Source organism: Cyclopterus lumpus, chromosome 14 (genome assembly GCF_009769545.1).
Source record: "Cyclopterus lumpus isolate fCycLum1 chromosome 14, fCycLum1.pri, whole genome shotgun sequence".
NCBI lineage: Eukaryota > Metazoa > Chordata > Actinopteri > Perciformes > Cyclopteridae > Cyclopterus > Cyclopterus lumpus.
This window is the reverse complement of record NC_046979.1, coordinates 5,103,502-5,123,424: the sequence shown is the minus strand read 5'-3', so window position 1 is coordinate 5,123,424 and position 19,923 is coordinate 5,103,502. Positions and strand designations below refer to the sequence as shown.

At 44.2% G+C, this 19,923-nt stretch overlaps 1 protein-coding gene across 2 annotated transcripts in view; it reads left to right on the top strand.

The window, feature by feature from the left end:
• Positions 1-19,923, top strand: part of gria4b (glutamate receptor, ionotropic, AMPA 4b) — a 93,914-nt gene that overhangs the window by 69,486 nt on the left and 4,505 nt on the right. The window contains exons 11-14 of one of the 2 annotated variants that reach the window (XM_034549827.1): positions 3,082-3,455; positions 13,302-13,500; positions 16,050-16,297; positions 19,088-19,202. In XM_034549827.1, the coding sequence (XP_034405718.1) occupies positions 3,082-3,455; positions 13,302-13,500; positions 16,050-16,297; positions 19,088-19,202 (936 nt within the window). Of the gene's footprint in view, positions 1-3,081; positions 3,456-13,301; positions 13,501-16,049; positions 16,298-18,380; positions 18,496-19,087; positions 19,203-19,923 lie in introns of both variants that reach the window. The other variant, XM_034549826.1, reaches the window with a different exon arrangement.

Below are 19,923 nucleotides of genomic sequence, written 5' to 3'. Positions count from 1 at the left end.
CACTGACACAAATAAGTCAAGGCCTTTTAAGAAACATTTGAAACTATATATAAATAAACGAAACATATGGCTCACATAGTTAATTGAGCTTAATGTGTCGTAGCACTCGTTCGATATACTAAAAGTCATGTCGCACTATTTTAGCCTTAGCTATTAACCATTTTATTTTTCTCACTTTATCATTTGAGGATCGATTAATGCAATTATTTGTGATATTATGCCCATCACCTGAATTTACCTAAAGGTATAAATTCCATAGCCTGTAACCCTACATTGGGGGGGGGGTCGTGAATGAGGTTTCAAATTTCAATATATAACTGTCCTACATGTGTGAATCCTCTTCCCTGGTGGGATAAAAACTGTGAAGATCAATAAAACATATTTACAAAAAAAAATTAAAAATATACAAGCCAACCCGGATTGTGTAGTTTTCAGATGGGATGCTTTTATTGTGAAACATCACAAAGTGTCAAGTGTAAAAAAAAAAAACGGCGAAAAAATGAATTGCGAAGAAGAAACTCAGAGCAGCGATGTGTCGAGCATGACGTGTCGTTGTAGTAATGAATGCTTATGCGATGGACATGAACCTAAATGCATCACGGCAACAGGGGAAGTGTTCAGTTTTGCATCAACAGGAAATTAAAACAGGACTACATGTAAAATACTGTATGTCCCATCAAGCTGGTCAGAAGGTTTAACTGGACAAGGAAGTCTCCTTGATGTTGGGGGGCGAGCGAGGTGTCTGTCTGCTGCTGACCTCGCAGTGGGGATCAAAGGCTATGCACGCCTGCAGCTTCAGGATTGGGATTTCATGTGAGGAAAGAGAGGAGTGGGTTTATATTTCTTGTACTAATACAGAATAGAAAGAATTTCAAGCGAAAATATTGTCACTCGCACTGAATTTTTGGTTTATTTAAGGTGGAATTCATTTTGATCCCCCCCCTCCCCCCCCACCCCCACCCCCCCCCACCCCCCCCCCCCCCCCCCCCCCCCCCACCTAGATGTTTAACCGTTGTCCAATTTTTTTTTAAAATTGCTTTTCCCAGAACACGTTCTCAGATGTTCGGGAAATGCTGATTTTTTACGTGAGCAGCAATAGAAATGAGTTTGAACTTTATTCAGTCCAAAAAAAAAAAAAAAAAGAAAAACACCGTTTTTTTTCTAGTCCTTTTCTTCCCTGATGAGGTAAGTGGCACCGTTCGGGATGTTAGGACCAATCAAGCAGTACGCTGCACTTTTGGTGTGTAAAGACTAACCAGGTTGGTCCAAAGCACCGGAATAAAAGAAGTGCTGCTGCGCTCGCTGCTATTTCCATCTCTTTAACAAGAACACAGAGCAGAAACACTTCCTGTCATACAGCTTCGCTTTGAACGGAAGACACGACGGGCAAAATAGCTTCAACTCAAAACAGGAGTGAGGACTCAAGTGTGTATGTTCTCCTTTGTCCACGTCTAGCCTGTGACTTTAAACATATCCCAGATCAATAGGGTGCAGGATTTGTTCTGTCCTTTCGCAGTCATATAGTGTTTTACTAAGTGTAACATGCAAATAAAACTAATATTCTATTACTTTCTTTGCTTAAGGGTAGAAATGTGAAGGATTTGGGATGAATATCCAAGGCCCCTTATCCCACCCACTAACATCTGGCTTTTTGGTAAAAATATGACACCCGGGTGGACGCGCACATGTTGACCCTTTCTGGCGTGATGCTACTGTATATGACATGTCCTGAGGTGAAAAATGACTATAATTTATAAACGGACCAAACCAATATACTGAATATGCTGTCCTCAAAGCCACCACACTCCAGTTAGACAACTGTAACTTTTTGACAGACACAAAATGAATCTCATCACAACCTGCCTTGGGCTTGTTTTTCCTCTGTTCACCCAAACAAAGGCTCCGGTTTGGTCGAAAAAAGAAACCCTCCATTCAGCGACTTGGATGTGAAAAAGAAACGACCTTCATGTAACATTGAAAAATAAAAAAAGCAGAAAGGCTCGACTGGCAATAGTCTTTTTTCCCCCTCGTTTTAACAAGGGTACAAGTGGAAAGACGTTGAATAGGACGTAGAGAATGAACAATGCCAGTGGAAGGGCCCTCACAAGTATAGTAAAACCTGCATCAGTGTGCATTTGAAAATATACGCTGTGCTCCGGTGTGCAGAGCAAGTATTGTGTGATTTAGGGCATAGGGGAAGCTGGGAGCTTTCTCTACAGCCTCCACAGGAATGTCTCAGGACATGGAAGCTGTCAGCACTTTCTTGTCCAAGACTTTGCCGAGAGACCTTTCATTTCTTAAAAAAAGGACCACAAAAGCCCTGCCTCCTTTTAACCTCCCATGTATGTTAGCGCTCCCCAAATGCCCCGAGGCTGTCATCTTAGTTCATTCTGCTGAGGATGAAAGAACTTAAATCTCTTTCGCTTTCTTTCCCTCGTCCTTGTTTTATTCTTTATAAGTACCAGATGGCCGTAATGAAACCTTAAAGTCTTGCAGATATTAAGCCCTTTGCTCCCGAGCCGGGCGGACAAGGTCACGGGCGTTGCTAAGTCACTAACTGTAATCTGGTTTGTGGATTCTCAGCAAGCCAGTGTGAACTTTTCCACGTTTTTTTTGCCTTCCTGTGCTGTAAGCATTTCTCTCTGACACATTATTTTATCCTCCCTGCCGATTTCCGATAAGCCTCTCAGCATTAGAGAGGGTTTCGGAATTAATTTTTCAATCTTTCTTTCTTTCTTAAACTTGATCACTCCGAAGATGTTTTTCAGCCGACGTCTAAACTTGATGACTTTGAGATTTGTTCAGTCGAGGGAGAAATTCATATATATATACGACATGAGCTGAGGAGAAAAGAAATGGGGTAATTGTTGTTGTTTTGTTTTCTGATGGCTGGCTGGTTATCCGCCTTCGGCGTGTCATATCTGTGACTAAGTGATGTTTGATTGTTGCATCGCCCAGCTCAGAGAGATGATCCATCATTTGCTTTTTTGTTTATCTGTCATCGTGTGGATTTAGAGTTGCTCTCGGAGGAGGCTTCATTCAGACGGCTGATCAAATTCCCTTTCATCTAAATCCCCACAGAAAGCGGAAATCGCTGTGGCCCCTTTGACTATCACGTTGGTCCGGGAGGAGGTGATCGACTTCTCCAAGCCCTTCATGTCGCTGGGCATTTCCATCATGATCAAGAAGCCTCAAAAATCCAAACCGGGGGTGTTCTCCTTCCTGGACCCGTTGGCCTACGAGATCTGGATGTGCATCGTGTTCGCCTATATCGGCGTGAGCGTGGTGCTCTTCCTGGTCAGCCGCTTCAGCCCGTACGAATGGCACACCGAGGAGCCCGAAGAGGGCACCGACGGTCCGCCTAGCGATCAGCCCCCCAATGAATTTGGTATCTTCAACTCTCTCTGGTTCTCCCTGGGCGCCTTCATGCAGCAGGGCTGTGACATCTCCCCCAGGTAAGACACACTTTTATGACACCGTCAAAGAAGTTTCATCTGAGAAAAGTGCAACAGTTGCTGGATGTTTGCTAACCAAAAACATCCAGCAACCAAGTCCCACTGATTTATTGTGGGGGTTTTTTTGTCCTCAGGCTTGGGGACACATTACATGACTTTTAGGCCAATTATAATCGCTATCTGCCATCACGTCCGAATGGATTGTCTGGACGAGTCCTTAAATCCCTCGCCTGCCAATCCTGTCGAGACCTTTATCATCATATTAAAACGTGTTTGATTGACACAGACCGGACACGTCCAGACACCCTCCAGTGACGAGCAGTAGCCTGAGAAAAAGAAGAAGAGAAAAAACTAAATCAGGACTGTTGTTCAGTTTAGTTGTCATTGGCAAGAAGATAACGGTTGTCATTACTTTTTTTTAATTTAGACAATCTGTACGACAGGAGATGGAAAATAATCTGCTGTCATTTTTATTTTTTTCACAAGCCTGAGAGCTGTGTAGTGTGTCCTTTGCTTGAGGGACAAGTAACGTTCACATATAAGGCGCAGATCAAACTCTGGGATGACTATATTATGGTATTTACTCATAGCATTGTATGTTACTTTTATGCTGTGAAAATCTCAAACTCATTGACTTCAATTAAGGTTTAGAATAATGTAATTCTGTGTTGGTTGACCCTAAAGATGAAAACAAAAAGACTTTGTGGCTGAAGGAATACTTCAAGCTGCTTAGCTTAGCATAAAGACTGAAAGCAGGTCTGAACAACTAGCCTAACGCTGTGTAACATTCACATGAATGCCTACAAACACCTTTTAAAGCTCACTAATTGACATCGATCTTCTTTGTTTCTTGTACACAAACAGAAAGGTACATGCTGAGTTACATGATGTAACTACGTCTCTACAAACAGCGACGTATCCGTCCACCCGACATTTCAAGAAGCTCCACACAGTTAGCTTTTGTTTGCCTAGAAAAAGTCCCAACATACAAGATCCATGTGATAGCGTACACTTCAGAGGCGTTGTAGCTGTCTCCGCCTGTTTCCCGTCTTTATGCTAAGCTAAGCTAAACACATTCCCACCTCGAGCGCCTAACTTAAACCCATAGAAGAGCATTCTCCAAAATACAGACCTTCAACTAATGACACTGAAAACTAATTTCTTAGAGAGCTTTCACAAGCCAACGTGCCACTGTGTGCACGAATCCCTTCTCCTCCAGTTCATCTAAAATGACTTTACGAACGCCATTATTAAAAATAACTTAATTGTTGGCTTGTGAAAGCGACCCTAAGTTTGTCATACGCCATCTTACCAATTTTAGCGCAGTTATTTAAGTAAGTTATTGCGCATAACCTGCTGTGTATGAGTGTCAATTTGCATGGGAACTGTAGCATAATACAGATAGTAATATTTGTATTAGGTATAACTGTGTTTTGTGTTGTTAGCTACGGCCTCGTGTGTCTGCTGCTCATGCTGCGTGTTGACCTGCACGTGCACAGTGGCATCGCACTTGTTTTGTGTATATGCTGTGTATTTGTGTGTGTGTGTGTGTGTGTGTGTGTGTGTGAGAGAGAGAGAGAGAGGGTGTGTTTCTGGTAGTATTGATATTTTTCTTTCTCTTACTCTCTCTTCCATATCCATATTGTTCCTCACTGTCTGACTAGCACACACTGACTACGCTGTCTGCTTGTTAGGGAATTAGGTTTGTCTCTGCGTCTGTCAGCTTCTCCCTTGTGCGCCTCACGTCTGTCTCGCGGAGCTCCAGTCACACCGGCGACCGTCGTTCTGCGGAGCCGCCGTTTGCTCCACAGTATAAGAAGCGTGTGTGGTTCATTGAGAACACAGTGTGTCTGTGACTTCTCTTCCCTTCGTCCAAATTACGAGACTCAAATCGCGCATCTTTTGGGCTTAAGACTAAAGATAAAGATGGAGTACTTTGGTAGAAGGGTGGAGAAATGAGGTCTTGTGCACATAACTGTCTTGTCTGTGTTCCTCTCCAGCGTTTAAGGGCTGGTCGTCTTTGTTTTCCAATCAAAGATCAGGCTTCCTGTCCGTCATCGCACTCTCGGCATTCTCTCTGCTCACGTCTGCTGTTCGTAGGGCTGCACAATTAATCGACTACCCGCATTTGAATGAACAGGATCGACGGGCGATATTGATGTTTAAAATCTATGTTCCCCCGCTCATGTGAACTCCGCCGCATCTCAAATCAAACGCTTTCTAAACTGACAGCCAGCCACCACGTGGCAATGTCTGCTGCTGCAGTCCAAAATAGAGCAGTAGGCCCCTGACTCACGCAAAATGAAATGCACTGAATGTGTGCAATGGGAAAAGTGAAAGCACTGGTCTGTTGATTTTATTTTGCCTAAAAAGTTGTGGGGACAAGCACTGTGAATAAGGACTGTTTATTTCAATGTGAAAGTGGCATAAAAAATATTTCGTCCCTGAATGTACTGGAAATACGTGCTCTCAATATTAATAATCAAAAATAACCGTGATTATCCTTTGGGCCATAATTGTGCAGCCCTAATTATAATCGCCAAACCTATGGACTGGTAAAGCCTGTAATTCTTAGTGGTTCCCCATTTCCTGTAAAGCCTTTCTTATCTGTCTCAATGACTTTGTCAAGCTTAAAGTTGCAGCAGATGGATTGTTTGGGTTATTTCAAGCTGTAATGGCCTCCGTTGTTTATTTTCAAGACTTTCATATAAATACGTCTTTTATCTGCTTTTAAGCCCTTAAGGATCATGTACTGTAATAGAGTTGGTAAGATTGTAGGAGATGAAAGGTGGCCTGTATCTTTCAGCCGCCCCCACACCCGAGGAGAACAGATGGAGGATCCCGAGGTACATTAGCCCGGCCTCACGTAAGCAACCTTTAGAGGACACTACAGCGGGCCTGTGACTGTGATTAAGCGCACTTATTTAACGAGTACACTTGCTTTGTTCACATGTGTGCGGTCCACCCCCCCCCCCCCCATAACCACCAGCGCTCGCCACATCTCCGCCTGTGTGCTGCAGATAAGGATGTTAGAGCCGCGCAACCATGTCGGCGTCGGAATGAAAAAGTCTGCATTTCAAACCTCTCCATCTCTAGGCTGTGGTCCCCGCTGCATTCCCCCCTGTCACTGCTAATCCCACGGGCCCTCTCCCAATCCATCAGCACAGAGACCCAGAGCTCAGGAGCGCTTGCACTCCAGTTTAGTCTGACAGGGCAACATGCAAATCCCCTCGCACAGGGGGGGAGATTAGAAGGGGCGTGGAGGGAGCGACAAGGGGCAGAGGTGAACGGGGCAAACTTGGGGAGCGAGGGGGCCGCTCGCGCTCGGGAGCGGTGGAAGCTCAGTCTGCATGCTTTTGACGCGGCGTCATGTTCATCCACCTGAAAAGTGGAGAGAGAAATAGACCCTTTTTTCTTCTTTTTTTTACAGTTTGCAAATAATGACGACGTACGCATGTGCATTAGTGAGTGGCCCGATACATACATTTTATGTTATCCATATTATGTGTCTGTGGTTATGTACAGAATGTCAAAGACCATCAGAGTTTCGAGTTCATTGTGTCCGTAGACGCAACCGGGGGTTTCAGTTTAACGAGTGACCGTGTAAACCGATGACTGCGGTGGCTCGTAGTGACGGCAGCTGTTTGGGGGGGGAAGAAAAAAAAATGTCAGTGTCCTCCATTTAAAAAAAAAAAAAAAAAGCCTTCGATCAATTTTAAATACGTACACATTTGTCTTTATCCACAACAACCGTTAAGTAAATTGTTTTTTTACAATCAACAAATGTCACGGTAGTACAAAATGTAAACCATACTTCGGTGTTTAATTTTTGTAACTCTTTACTTAAGATTTAATTAAACATCTTTTCTTTTCTTTTTTTTTTTTACAAAATGTACCAAAACACTGGCCGACGAGGAAGATCTTGGCTCGATGATGACGAGAATGAATATGAAAGAAATTTAAATCATATGCACTACTTTAAAGACCAATGTGTTGGTGCGAGGGGTCTATTTTCTTGTCTCGCAGAAGTTCACCGAGAGAAAAACCGTACAGCTACAATTTAGCAAAGCTGCTCCAGTAACAGAGGGCTTTGAGCATTTTAACTGGGAGATAATCCAGCTGTAAAACCAGATTAGCCAGTTCTGTAATTTGAGGATAACTGCTTATTTTTGTGACATGAAATACCGCTATTGCATTTTATTAGCCATCAGCTGACTAAGCTGTATGGGTATAAACACTAGCCACTAGGCAGAAGATGCCTGCAGAGTCTGATTATCTCCGAAACATCGGCGCAATTTCTCTCGCAGAGTTATCATTTCACAACACAGCTCCCAGCAGGAAGAGGTTGAAATAGCGCAAGACATCTTCCCCTCTCTCTTAATAAGGGTTAATAGTCCCCTCTGCTCCCTCAAGGCAGCCCGTAATAATTAATTCTGTGATTAACACCCTGGTTTCCAATGGCAATATGTCTCCGTGGTAACAGGAGAAGAGGGGAGCTTAAAGGGAAATGGTGACACAATAGTCTTTTTTTTTTCTAATTGACTACAAATCTCCGGAGACTGCAGGATGTTCGCATCGTCGGCGTGTAACAAGTCAGAAAAATATCCATATGAGTGTGAGTTGAAGGCCGCCGTCTGCCGCTCCATGCAGGTGTGACCGGTCACTCCAGGTGTTTTCAGTCACTTCCGTCTCGTCGCTAAATGAATCATCTCATGACTCTTCTGCTGAGTCGTAGTTGCCACGTGTCTGGCGAGCTAACGAGGTCGCCGTGATTGGTGCGATTAGCCCTGATTAGCTAAGAGCGTGTGCAGGGAGGGGGGGAAATGTCCATGATGGCTTCGGATGAAGTGTATAACTTTTAATGTGACGCCAACAAAAGCTGCGTTTTCGAGAGAGAATAAATGACTTTCAAGTTGCTCCCTCTGCAAGATTGCTATTAATCTATTAATTCAGTGCCAATTAGCTTTGTTATCCGAATGACACGCGGCGGGGTTCTCCTGCATCGCGTATTGCTCGCGTCAGCAGTGCTTGTCCTGCTTCACTCTCGGTTGATTCGTCGCACTTTTCCTGCAAATTATCACCATTGCCTTAAGGCTCTGATTGCATCTGTATGTACAGCGGAGGTCTGTAGCTTCAAAGTCAAGAGCCAATTTATGGTCTCCCACCTTTTTGATTTTGTGGTCGCTTTTGCTAATTAAGTAGCTTCCCCAGACATCCCCAGTTACCATATGAATTCATATTTGCGTCGCATTTTTTTCCTTGTGACCCTTTAACACTTTGACAATTTTTTGAGGGCCTTAAGAGGTCAAACAAAACAGTGTTTCACAGGAAAAGGATGAAAGATTGGACAGAAGTCTGAAAAATACATATAATGTTCAGTAGCAGAATTTATTTGTCCTCATTTCCTACCCTAGCAATCACATTGCTACTCTTTATTTAATCTCTAAAACACATTGCGAGGGTCCCCCACAACAGATCTGCATTCATTTGGAACTGATGAAAGTCTTGCTCCGGAAACTAAATCACATTTAGCCAGGTAGCTTTACTGCTGTACATCTGCACGCCCCTAATGTTTCTCCGATTACTCTGTAGGAAATTAATGTACCGGAAAAAATTAAGAGTGCTTTTTTTTTTTTTTTTTTTTAAATGCAAAATAACGGATCCACTTACGCTAAAACAATAGAAGGTTGGCAGGCATCACCTGGAGTTAATGAAGAGATGCTATCTCAGTTTTTCATTGTCTTCTTGAGTGTACAACAGTTACAGAGAAGCAGTCGCTGGCAATGAAAATCTTTTCGATCTCCCCCCCCCCCCAACAATCCTCATTAAATATGCATAAAAAGGAAATCACGCAAGTAGAAAGGACAATGATGCACCCGGGGGAATGGGTTCTGCAGAACATCCAGGCTGAAAGTCATCTTTGATGATCTATCGCCGGCCTTCTCATTGAAGCTGGCGGATCGGCATCAGCACAACCTTTCCTAAGATATCGCGTGAACCCTCCGTTTCCTCAAACGAGGGTTCACGCGATATCTTATAAAGGTCGTTTGTTGGATTCCGTGCGTTCTCCGTCCAGCAACGTGAGCAAAATAACAAAACTCCCCGGTTGTTTCGTGTGTGGTTTGGGTTAGAATACGTATGTTTGTTACATAACTCACATCCGTGGCTTGTTAAAGGGACGTTTGAGGTACTAATCCATTGTCAGTGCATTACCTGACAGCTGAGCAATGTACTGCTATGGACAGTGGACACATATTGTAGCCACCTAGAACAAAGGTATACCTAAAGAAAGCAATTCCAGCTTTAGTACATAATTAGTACATATTTGCCGTTTTACCGTGAGAAAAGCTATACAGTCGATGACTCTGACCGGAACTGAAGACATCGTCTATGCTCTTACCAAAACCAGACTCCATTGAACGAATCAGTCATTTTACTGTTAGTTAGTTGGTGTCATTGTGCGACTTTGGTTAGTTTTTGCATTGACACAAAGTCACACAATGACACAAACGTAGCAGGACGAGTTGAGTTTTTGCCTTCTGCAGAGAATTTTGGGAGGAGGGAGGCCGCGGACAGAAAATTGAAGTATAGAAAACAGAGAGCGGGATCTGGAGTGACAGTCTGTCTTGTATGAATAAGTCAAATGGTGTGGTCTCGCCGCAGGTGACACCCTGGGCGCTGACTAGCACCTTCTCATTTATTTAGGCTGTGCTCAAGGTCAGAGCTCTCCCTGTCTTTCACTTCATCACCTCCTCCACTTTGTGTTTTCTTCTGTGCCACCAATTTATTTCCCTGTGTCCCACAAACTTTCCATAAATCCTTTGGAAAACCTAAACACACAGACACACACACACACACACACACGCACACACACACACACTCCGCACCAAATCCCACGGCTGCTTTTTTATTTCACATCAAAGGAAATAAGTGAAGTGTGGAACGTCTCCCTTCTTCACAGGAAGTTAGGTTTAGGCAACAAAATTACTGTGGTTGACGTCGAGTCACATGACCAACAACTGACTAGGCAAAATACTTCAAGGCTGACTTCTAGTCTCAAGCGGGACATGAACAGCAGTCTCCGAGGTGAAAGTCCTGTGTGGGCGTAACGCTGTGTGAGATATATAAAACCCCAAGCCAACATATTTATGGCTACACAGTTGCATCAAATATAAAGATTGTTTTGTTCATACATTTTTTTTACATTCATTCCCCAGTCATGTTTGGTATATTTTTTTTTACTTAGATTTGGAATAAAGTTCTGTGGGATTGGACAACACATTGCCAAATAATGTCAATTTTTAGTAAGCTGAAATTAATTACATAAACTATTGCAGGCGAGTGTAGAAATTCCAGCTTGCCAACACCTCCTAGACCATGCCAACCTCTTTAGAGCTCTCATCAAATACCTTTTAGCAAGTTAACCAGTAAGGGGAAAGTGCTGACTAATTGCTATATAATTGCTGAAATTATACTACATTTAGTATTCTTTATACCCTGAGGCTTCCTGGGCCGCTGCGATGAATCCCATTCCCCCAACACTGGAGCCAATTGCTGTTTTGTTTCCACTTTATTTCTTCTAATTCTTTCCCCGTCTGGATTTTCTTGTTTCCTCCACTCGTGGGAAAAACTGAACTCGTACATCATTACACTCGGGTTCTCCTCGACGTTTTGTTTCACTACCGACAACTGCGGTGGAACTGCTTTTTTTTTCTCGAGCTGGTTGGGTTCATTTGCCAACTCTAACATGCCCTGTAGATGTGAATGGTTGCGTACGACTGGCGACCTGTCCGAGGTGAACCCGGGGGGCTCTCGCCCAATGTCAGCTGGGACGGTTCTCCGGCTCCCTTGCGACCCTCAAGGATTAACGGGTTTAGCTCAAGGGAAATGATGTGGCGTCCATTTTCTTTTGCCATCATTAATTCAAGGTGAAGAAGAAGAAAAGAAAAACTCCCCCATCCCCTCTGTTAGATGGACCTGTATTTGTAAAGCGTGTTTTTTTTCTAGTCTTCCGACCACTCGAAGCGCTTTTGACACCACATGACATCATTCACCCGTTCACACCGTTAACTGCAGGCCCATCAAGACACGGCAGCGTGTCACTGTGGATCAACGTCGGTGGCATCAGCCAGCAAACACACAGCACAGAGGGATGGAGGCAACGCAAAACAGACTCCTCTCGTCCTGTTATTACACGCCAATACAATCCACTGCTGCTCCACCGTGTGGAGAAAAGAAAGGGAACGATGGAGACGGCTCGATAGAGAGAATGTGGGGATTTTTTATTTTTTTTTGGCTGGTAGGGAAAGGAAAATAAAGCAGCGGAGAGAAGCGAGACGATAGAAAAACTCATCCACGCATCTCATCCACGCACCGCCCTGCCTCCACAACCCCCCTTTACTCATTATGTTTACTGTTCTAATTCTCTCTGCACAAAAACACTCAATCGTTCTCAGGGAGGAGGGAAATGGGAGCGCGGGCAGAAAAAGAAGAGAGGGGAAGTCATTTGTATTCAAATCCAGAGCTAATACGTCAAGTAAGTCTATTTCATGGGCAAAGCTTTCCTGTGTGTGCTCTGCTGCAGCACTCTCTCTATTGGAAGTGGCCTCGGCCGCCACGGGCACTTTCATCACCACAGAGCGACAAAGCAGAGGCTTCCCCCGCACCAAATCTGTGGTTGGAGGGACTTTATTGGCAGAACCCTCTTCTTTGTTCAATTACAGTACCCTCAATGGCTCAATGAATCAAGGTTCTTTAGGCTGCGTCATGTTTTTGTTTTTTTGTGGATTCAATTGAGAAAAAGGATGCTGCTGCCGCCCTTTTTTGTCAACGGTGCACATGCATGGAGATTACAGGATGCAGAGAACTCTTGTGTTTACGGGGAACAATGGAATATGGACACAGTGGGGAAAAAACAGCCAAGAATCCCTCTCTCCTTCCCTTCTCATGTGCCCATCTCTCTCTCTCTCTCTCTCTCTCTCTCTCTCGCCTTCTGACAAGCGAGGCCTGAGGGTTTTTGCATCCTCCGCTGTTTGATTCGCACCGAGGGGAGATCTTGTTTGTTCTCCTCAATGCAGCATTTACGGTTTGAGATTCTTCTCACGACCTCCTGCTGCTCCTGAGCAGCGGGGCTATCTGTCTCCCCCGAGCGAACAAACAAGGAAAGAACAGGGCCGCCGCCGCCGCCGTCTCGCCGGGCCGGGGGACCTGCTGCTCTTTTTCATCCCACCAATAAACACAATAGAGGGGCGTGTGGGGAAGAAGAAGAAGAAGAAGAAGAAGAAGAAGAAGAAGAAGAAGAAGAAGAAGAAGAAGAAGAAGAAGAAGAAGAAGAAGAAGAAGAAGAAGAAGAAGAAGAAGGGACAGGAGTAGCCAATCTTTTTCTGTATCAATGCTGGTCAACGCAAGCGTGGGGGATTTTGTTATGAGGCGATCTGCACTAATGAGGAGGTAAATGCAGCTCTCAGGCGTCGTCAGAGCTCCACCGTGTGGTGGCTCACCAGCACGTCTGGCCTCCACAGTGGTGGCTTGTCCCTCCATGCTTCAGTCATATTTCATTCCTTCAATTGTACTTCTTTTTCACTGTGTTTCATAACACTGATTGGTTGTTTTCTGTCTTTCTATCTTACCCCACTGATCCCTCTTTCTCCTCTCCCCCTCACCCTTATTTTACCACTCCAACACACCTTTTCCTGGCTCTTCTTTCTGGCAATTCCCTCCTTTTTGTTTTTGTTCCCCCCTTTCCTCTATTTTCCTTTTCCTTTTCTCTTCCTCCTCTCTCTCTCTGCTTTCTAACCCTCTCAAACTATCCCCGGAAATATTCTTCCTCTCTCCTCCACCTCCAAGATCGTTATCGGGTCGAATCGTCGGAGGGGTGTGGTGGTTCTTCACTCTCATCATCATCTCGTCCTACACGGCTAACTTGGCTGCCTTCCTCACTGTGGAGAGGATGGTTTCCCCCATCGAGAGTGCCGAGGATCTGGCAAAGCAGACCGACATCGCTTACGGCACTTTGGATTCCGGCTCGACCAAAGAGTTCTTCAGGGTGAGTTGGGGGTTACGGGAGTTAATCATCTACTCTCAGGCAGACAGGTAGGCGAAACCTATTCAGTACTCACATCCTCTGACCAAGGGAAAAATAGCTAATTGAGCACTCTTTGCAGGGAGCTTATCAGGTCTCCGTGGCAACCCGGTGTCCTAGAAATTACAATTACGTCGTCCTATTTCGTTTTGTCCGCATTGAGGAGGAAACGTAATAGTCGCCCTCGATGATGTTCAGTGGCAAAAGGTTTATCCAAGGGAAGGAAGTGATACAACTTTGTACCGCACGCACGTTGTGAGGAGGCTGGATGTAAGAAGGTGAGATCAGATACAACTTTATTGAACCCTGAGGGGAACTTCACAGAGACAGATTTAGAGATGAGAGAACAGATGCAGCCCTGTTGTAATGAAATAATTGGAAAAATACAAAAAGGTGTTAGAGAGGAAACTAGATAGCTATATACAATATATGCATCACAATACCTATAAATACAATACAATATAAGTGACTTACGAATAGGTTCACCAGTGCACTACATAGGTAGAAGTAAAGGGTACTATATACATAGTACATATATATATATATATATATAATAAAGTGCATCATGTAATGTATGTAATAAATGTACAGTATGTCTAATATACACATTCTATACATTAACTAGAAAATTTTGCAAGAAATTTAGATGGTGTGGCTACTACCGAGAGGTGTTTATATACATGTATATTATATACATATATATATATATACATCCATCCATCCATTATCACCCGCTTATCCGGGGTCGGGTCGCGGTGGCAGCAGGTTCAGCAGGCCGACCCAGGCCTCCCTCTCACCCGCAACACTTTCCAGCTCATTCTGGGGGATCCCGAGGCGTTCCAAGGTCAGCCGGGAGATATAATCCCTCCAGCGTGTCCTCGGTCTTCCCCGAGGCCTCCTACCAGTTGGACGTGCCTGGAAAACCTCTAATGGGAGGCGTCCAGGAGGCATCCTGACTAGATGCCCGAACCACCTCAGCTGACTCCTTTCGACACGAAGGAGCAGCGACTCGACTCCGAGCTCCCCCCTGATGTCCGAGCTCCTTACCCTATCTCTAAGGCTGAGCCCGGCCACCCTACGGAGGAAGCTCATTTCGGCCGCTTGTATATATGTATGTATATATATATATATATATATATATATATATATATATATATATACATACATATATGTAAAGTTACAGTTACAGTTAAAGTTACATTTAAAGTTACAGTTACATTTTAAGTTACAGTTACATTTATAGTTACAGTTAAAATTACAGTTACATTTAAAGTTACAGTTACATTTGAAGTTACATTTAAAGTTACAGTTACATTTAAAGTTACAGTTAAAGTTACATTTAAAGTTATTTACATTTTAAGTTACAGTTACATTTATAGTTACAGTTAAAGTTACAGTTACATTTAAAGTTACAGTTACATTTATAGTTACATTTAAAGTTACAGTTACATTTAAAGTTACAGTTACATTTGAAGTTACATTTAAAGTTACAGTTACATTTTAAGTTACAGTTACATTTAAAGTTACATTTAAAGTTACAGTTACAGTTAAAGTTACATTTAAAGTTACAGTTACATTTTAAGTTACAGTTACATTTATAGTTACAGTTAAAGTTACAGTTACAGTTAAAGTTACATTTACATTGACATTTAAACTTACTGTTACATTTAAAGTTACATTTTAAGTTACAGTTACATTTCCGGTTTGTTTGTTTTTGTGCCATCGGCTCTACATTGTTTTCGACATCGGCTGAATATTCGGCCAAGACCACACAAAGCGACGGCCTCAGTGCTCCTACGCAACAACCGGCGCTCCTCTCCCCAACTCTCCGTCACGTTTCATCGGGCAACAAGTCACATGACACGATAACGAGCAGAAAGCAACGCGTGAGGAAAAATACGTTTTATTTCTCGGGGTCTCCTTCCATAATGATGTCGGCTATGGTTTTCCGAGCCTGTCGGTTGCGAGAAAGAAAAAAAGCACTTTTACTCGCAGCGTTCTCCTTTCCATACAGGACCAATTGTCTAAAGCTTTCCTCCATTAGACACACAACATGGGGAAAGAAAATAACAAAAGCTACCCCCTAAAACTCCAGTCTACACATGTGCAGCAGCTTTGGGCTTTAACACTGAAGACCAGAGACCAATCCAGAGTCCCACATGTGATTCGGCTATATGCACCAAGATCGACCTCTGATGATCGTCCTTCAATATATCACCATTGTTCTCAGAGACGGATCACTCAAAAACCTCTGCAAATAAAACCAAAAACTCTTATCTGCTTGGCGAAAATCCCACTGGTGGTCAAAAAACCCAACACGTAGAGTTTAGATTAGATTTCTTTCTTGCTACGGTAAGTTCTAGAAGTCGAGTGCATATATTTCTTCAAATCTTGTTTTCTTCTACCTGGTGTTGTGGATACGCTGTCTCCATCTTCTCTCTCACCACCACATCTACCTTTTGAACCTCCAACCCTCCACCCCCCACACCCTCCCCCCTCAAAACCTCCCACAGCGGTCAAAAATCGCCGTCTACGAGAAGATGTGGGGTTACATGAAGTCGGCCGAGCCCACGGTCTTCACAAAGACCACGGCGGAAGGCGTGGCCAAAGTCCGAAAGTCCAAAGGGAAATACGCCTTCCTCTTGGAGTCCACCATGAACGAGTACACGGAACAACGCAAGCCGTGCGACACGATGAAAGTGGGAGGAAACTTGGACTCCAAAGGCTACGGAGTAGCTACACCCAAGGGTTCACAGTTAAGGTGGGTGGAGTAGTGTAACAATATGTTTGACGTGTTGTTATGGTATTCCACCTTCCCTGGTGTGCCGCCTTTTGTATCTTTAACTGTCTCTGCTTTCTTTGCTCAGTGTGGGGTGGGCCGGCGGGGCTTTTTCTTTTCTCTTTTCTTTATTCACGTGTTCTGTGTGGGCCGACCGTGTACTGGCTTTCTCGTCATTCGTGTCTTGTTGCATGCATGTGGGAGTCTTCGTGATCATGCAGGGGTGGTGATGTCATTATTCTTTTCTTCGCAGCTCTCCAACACCAGGTAACTCTTTGTGCTTGTGCTCGCTTGTCTGGGCAGAGATGTTGCAATGGCATGCTCGAGGCTGCGGTAAACTCCTAGAATGTCTTAGTTTTTTCTTTTTTTTTGTGGAGAATCTGCGTTTTTATACACGGATGTAATGAGTAAAGAGTATTTTTTTTTTGCTAATTCTACTTTCCTTCATGGTTTCTTTTCATCTAAGTGACTGAAATAGTGTTCTGGGAGCCGTGTGAAAGCTCAGCCCTGGGTAACTCCGTCACTGCCTGCCCCGCGTAGTGGAGTCTACAGACCTGCCAGAGAATTCAGTGTCATCACTGATCGTGTCTAATTAGAGAGCACATTAAAAACAAGAGCCAGGCCTTTAGGTTTTATTTTAGTTTTATTCAGTGTAGATACCGTAATGTGCTTCAAAGCAGCCAGTAAACCCAAGCCCTGTTAATCCCAGCGAGGAAACTCAACCAGCAACTTCGTGAGCGGGCAACATTGTTGCTCAACGCTGTCGCTCAATGCTGTCATTTCACACGGCTCCGCTAACGACATCATCAGCTAAAAAATGTATTTGTCAGCCGTGTCGCTTTGTGTTTCTGGTCCATTTTTTACTGTTTTTTGTTCATTTTTTTTTTCAGAATGATGCAAATAAATTAAAAGGATCAAAACACACGCTGATGCAAATCTCTCTCTCTCTCTCTCTCTCTCTCTCTCTCTCCCCACTATCATCAGACATCACGTCAGCCTTTAAAAGAACCCATGTAATTGAAATGCACACTTATTTTGAGCAGCTTTTCTTTGGCATTTAATGCAAGTCAATCGTGATTTTCCAGAACAGCTTAATGCTCTTAAATCCACTGAGCTTTGAATTGGCTCGACGTGCGTGCACTAAACACATGTGTAAAACAGGTGCACGTTGTTTGGAGGCGTCTGGTTATCAATGCGCCGGCTGGTGCAGATATTTTGTGACTGACGATGCCGATTGCCAACATTTATATTTAATTGAATTTGAAATTGGACCATTTCTGTGCACCAAAAAAAAAGAAACAAATTCCCAAATTAACTATTATTGTTTCAATGCTTTTATCCATGTTGGGATAAAAGCATTATGACAGTTGCATATATGCCTGCATGCTTGTCGCAAAAATCAATTTAGGATATTTGCTTCCTATAACCAGCGGTTCCCGAAGTAGACCCTCGACACAGATATACCATAAATAACATAACATGTATCAGTTCTCTGCTCTGGTTGATACATTTGGAAAGTTTTTCAAGATTTTAAATATTTGATGAGATATTTAAGTCCGGATATTACATCACCAGACATTTCTCAGAGCTCTGTGGAGGTCAAATAAATAAAAACTAAATAAAATACTTAAAAAGTCATTTTTCTCATGGTTGATAAAGCGGAGGCATCTTTCTTTTCTTTCTCTTTCATATTGTTTTCATCTTCTGTCGCTAGCAGATTCAATCAGCTATATTTTGCTGGTGTTACACCAACCCTCAGAGAGTTGCTTTAAGACAGATTGAAAAAAGAACACAAATATACGCTTGTGAACTTAAATAAGATTATTGCATAATAAGACAGCACATTAAAAGGGGAGATATTTGTGTTCAGTGTGTGTTTGGGTCCTGGAATGTAACCGTCTAGAGCATTAATGCACTTTTCCACCCTTGTCCCTCTCTTACTGCTACTCCTCCCTCCTCCCCATCCCCCAACCCCCCACCCCTCTCCCCCCCCCCCCCCCCTCCCAAATTGGACAGCATACTCACCCCCCCACCCTCTCACCAAATATGTTTTATCGTTTTCAAGAAGTGCAGTTAACCTGGCAGTGTTAAAACTCAATGAGCAAGGCCTGTTGGACAAATTGAAAAACAAGTGGTGGTACGACAAAGGAGAGTGTGGCAGCGGCGGCGGTGGCGAGAAGGTTAGCCGCGATGTCGCTGTGCCCCTGTGACCTTTGACCTTTAGAGAGAAATGTGTTTTGTGTCGGTAACGGGGGCATCTGCCGGGTCGACCCCCTACAGTGTGATGACGAGTACTGTCGAAAGTGGAAAAAACAATTAAAATATTCGCTTATGTACCCAATTGGGTGTTTAAACACTTGTTCTGAGTCAACAGTTTTGGGGTTGACAGTACTGGCCTCTGTGATTGTTGTAAGAAAAAGTCCCGGCAGTATGTGCCTGTTCCAGAAAAAGCGATGCAGCCGGGGGCCCCCCCCCCCCCACATATATGTCTGTTAGCTCTGCCCCCTCCACCGCCACCCCCCGGCCCTCAATATCTCCCCTTAATAAGCCCGACCCCTGCCAAACTGACCACGTCTCAACCAGCGAGCAGAGAGACACGTAGCACGGGTGGGGCCCCTTCCCGGCTCCGTCGCTTTGTGAAGAGTACTGAGCTGCTCTTGTTGGGCTTCTTCTGATTGAATAACATAAAATAACATGTCCTATGATGTTATTTATGTTATTTCCCCCCCCCCCCCCCCCCCCCCCCCCCCCCCCATCCCCCGTGATTTGAAGAACGCCTGTAAACCTTGCCGTATTGAAACTGAGTGAAGCAGGAGTCTTAGACAAACTGAAAAACAAATGGTGGTACGATAAAGGGGAGTGTGGACCCAAGGACTCGGGAAGTAAGGTCAGTCCCCACCAGCCCGGGAGCCTCCCCTCCTCTCTCTGTCTCTGTGCACACTTGTATAAAGCTGGCAGTACTGCGCTGCCATTACAGCGGGCTGGCTGATATGCGCGCGCACACACACACACACACACGCACGCACGCACACACACACACACACACACATAACACTCTGAGGAAGAGCAAGTGGCTGACATGGCAGGTAGAGACTTAAAGCGTACCCCGAGGGAGACGGCATGACAGAAACAAGGCATGGTGCAGCGCTAACAGGTTGCTTCTTCTTTTTTCTTTTTCTTTTTTTACAGCAGCTAAGCTATGTGTTGCAACTGCAGATGAGGGATGTTCAGATGTAAACTGTATGACACACCAGACGCCAGGAGTGTATGCCTCAGCTGTGGTAGCACACGAACCGAGGGCGCACCGGAGCATGCAGAGAGCCGACCACATTAGGAATAGAACAGCATGCACCTTTCACAATCGGTCGTGTTCTCGCAATCAGATCCATAAGTGCAGGACACACACGCAACGCACACAAGCGGGCGCGCACGCTATCACCAGCGAATGAAACTATGCATGACGGGTAGTCTTTTTTTGTGTCGAGGTGATACGTCGACCGCCCCTTAAGGTCGCAAGTGATTTATCGGAGGGTGATAAATGGCAGGAAGGAGCAGGAGTCAGAGCTCAGCTGCACACATTTGAATAAAAGGGTTTCAAAGGTGAATGT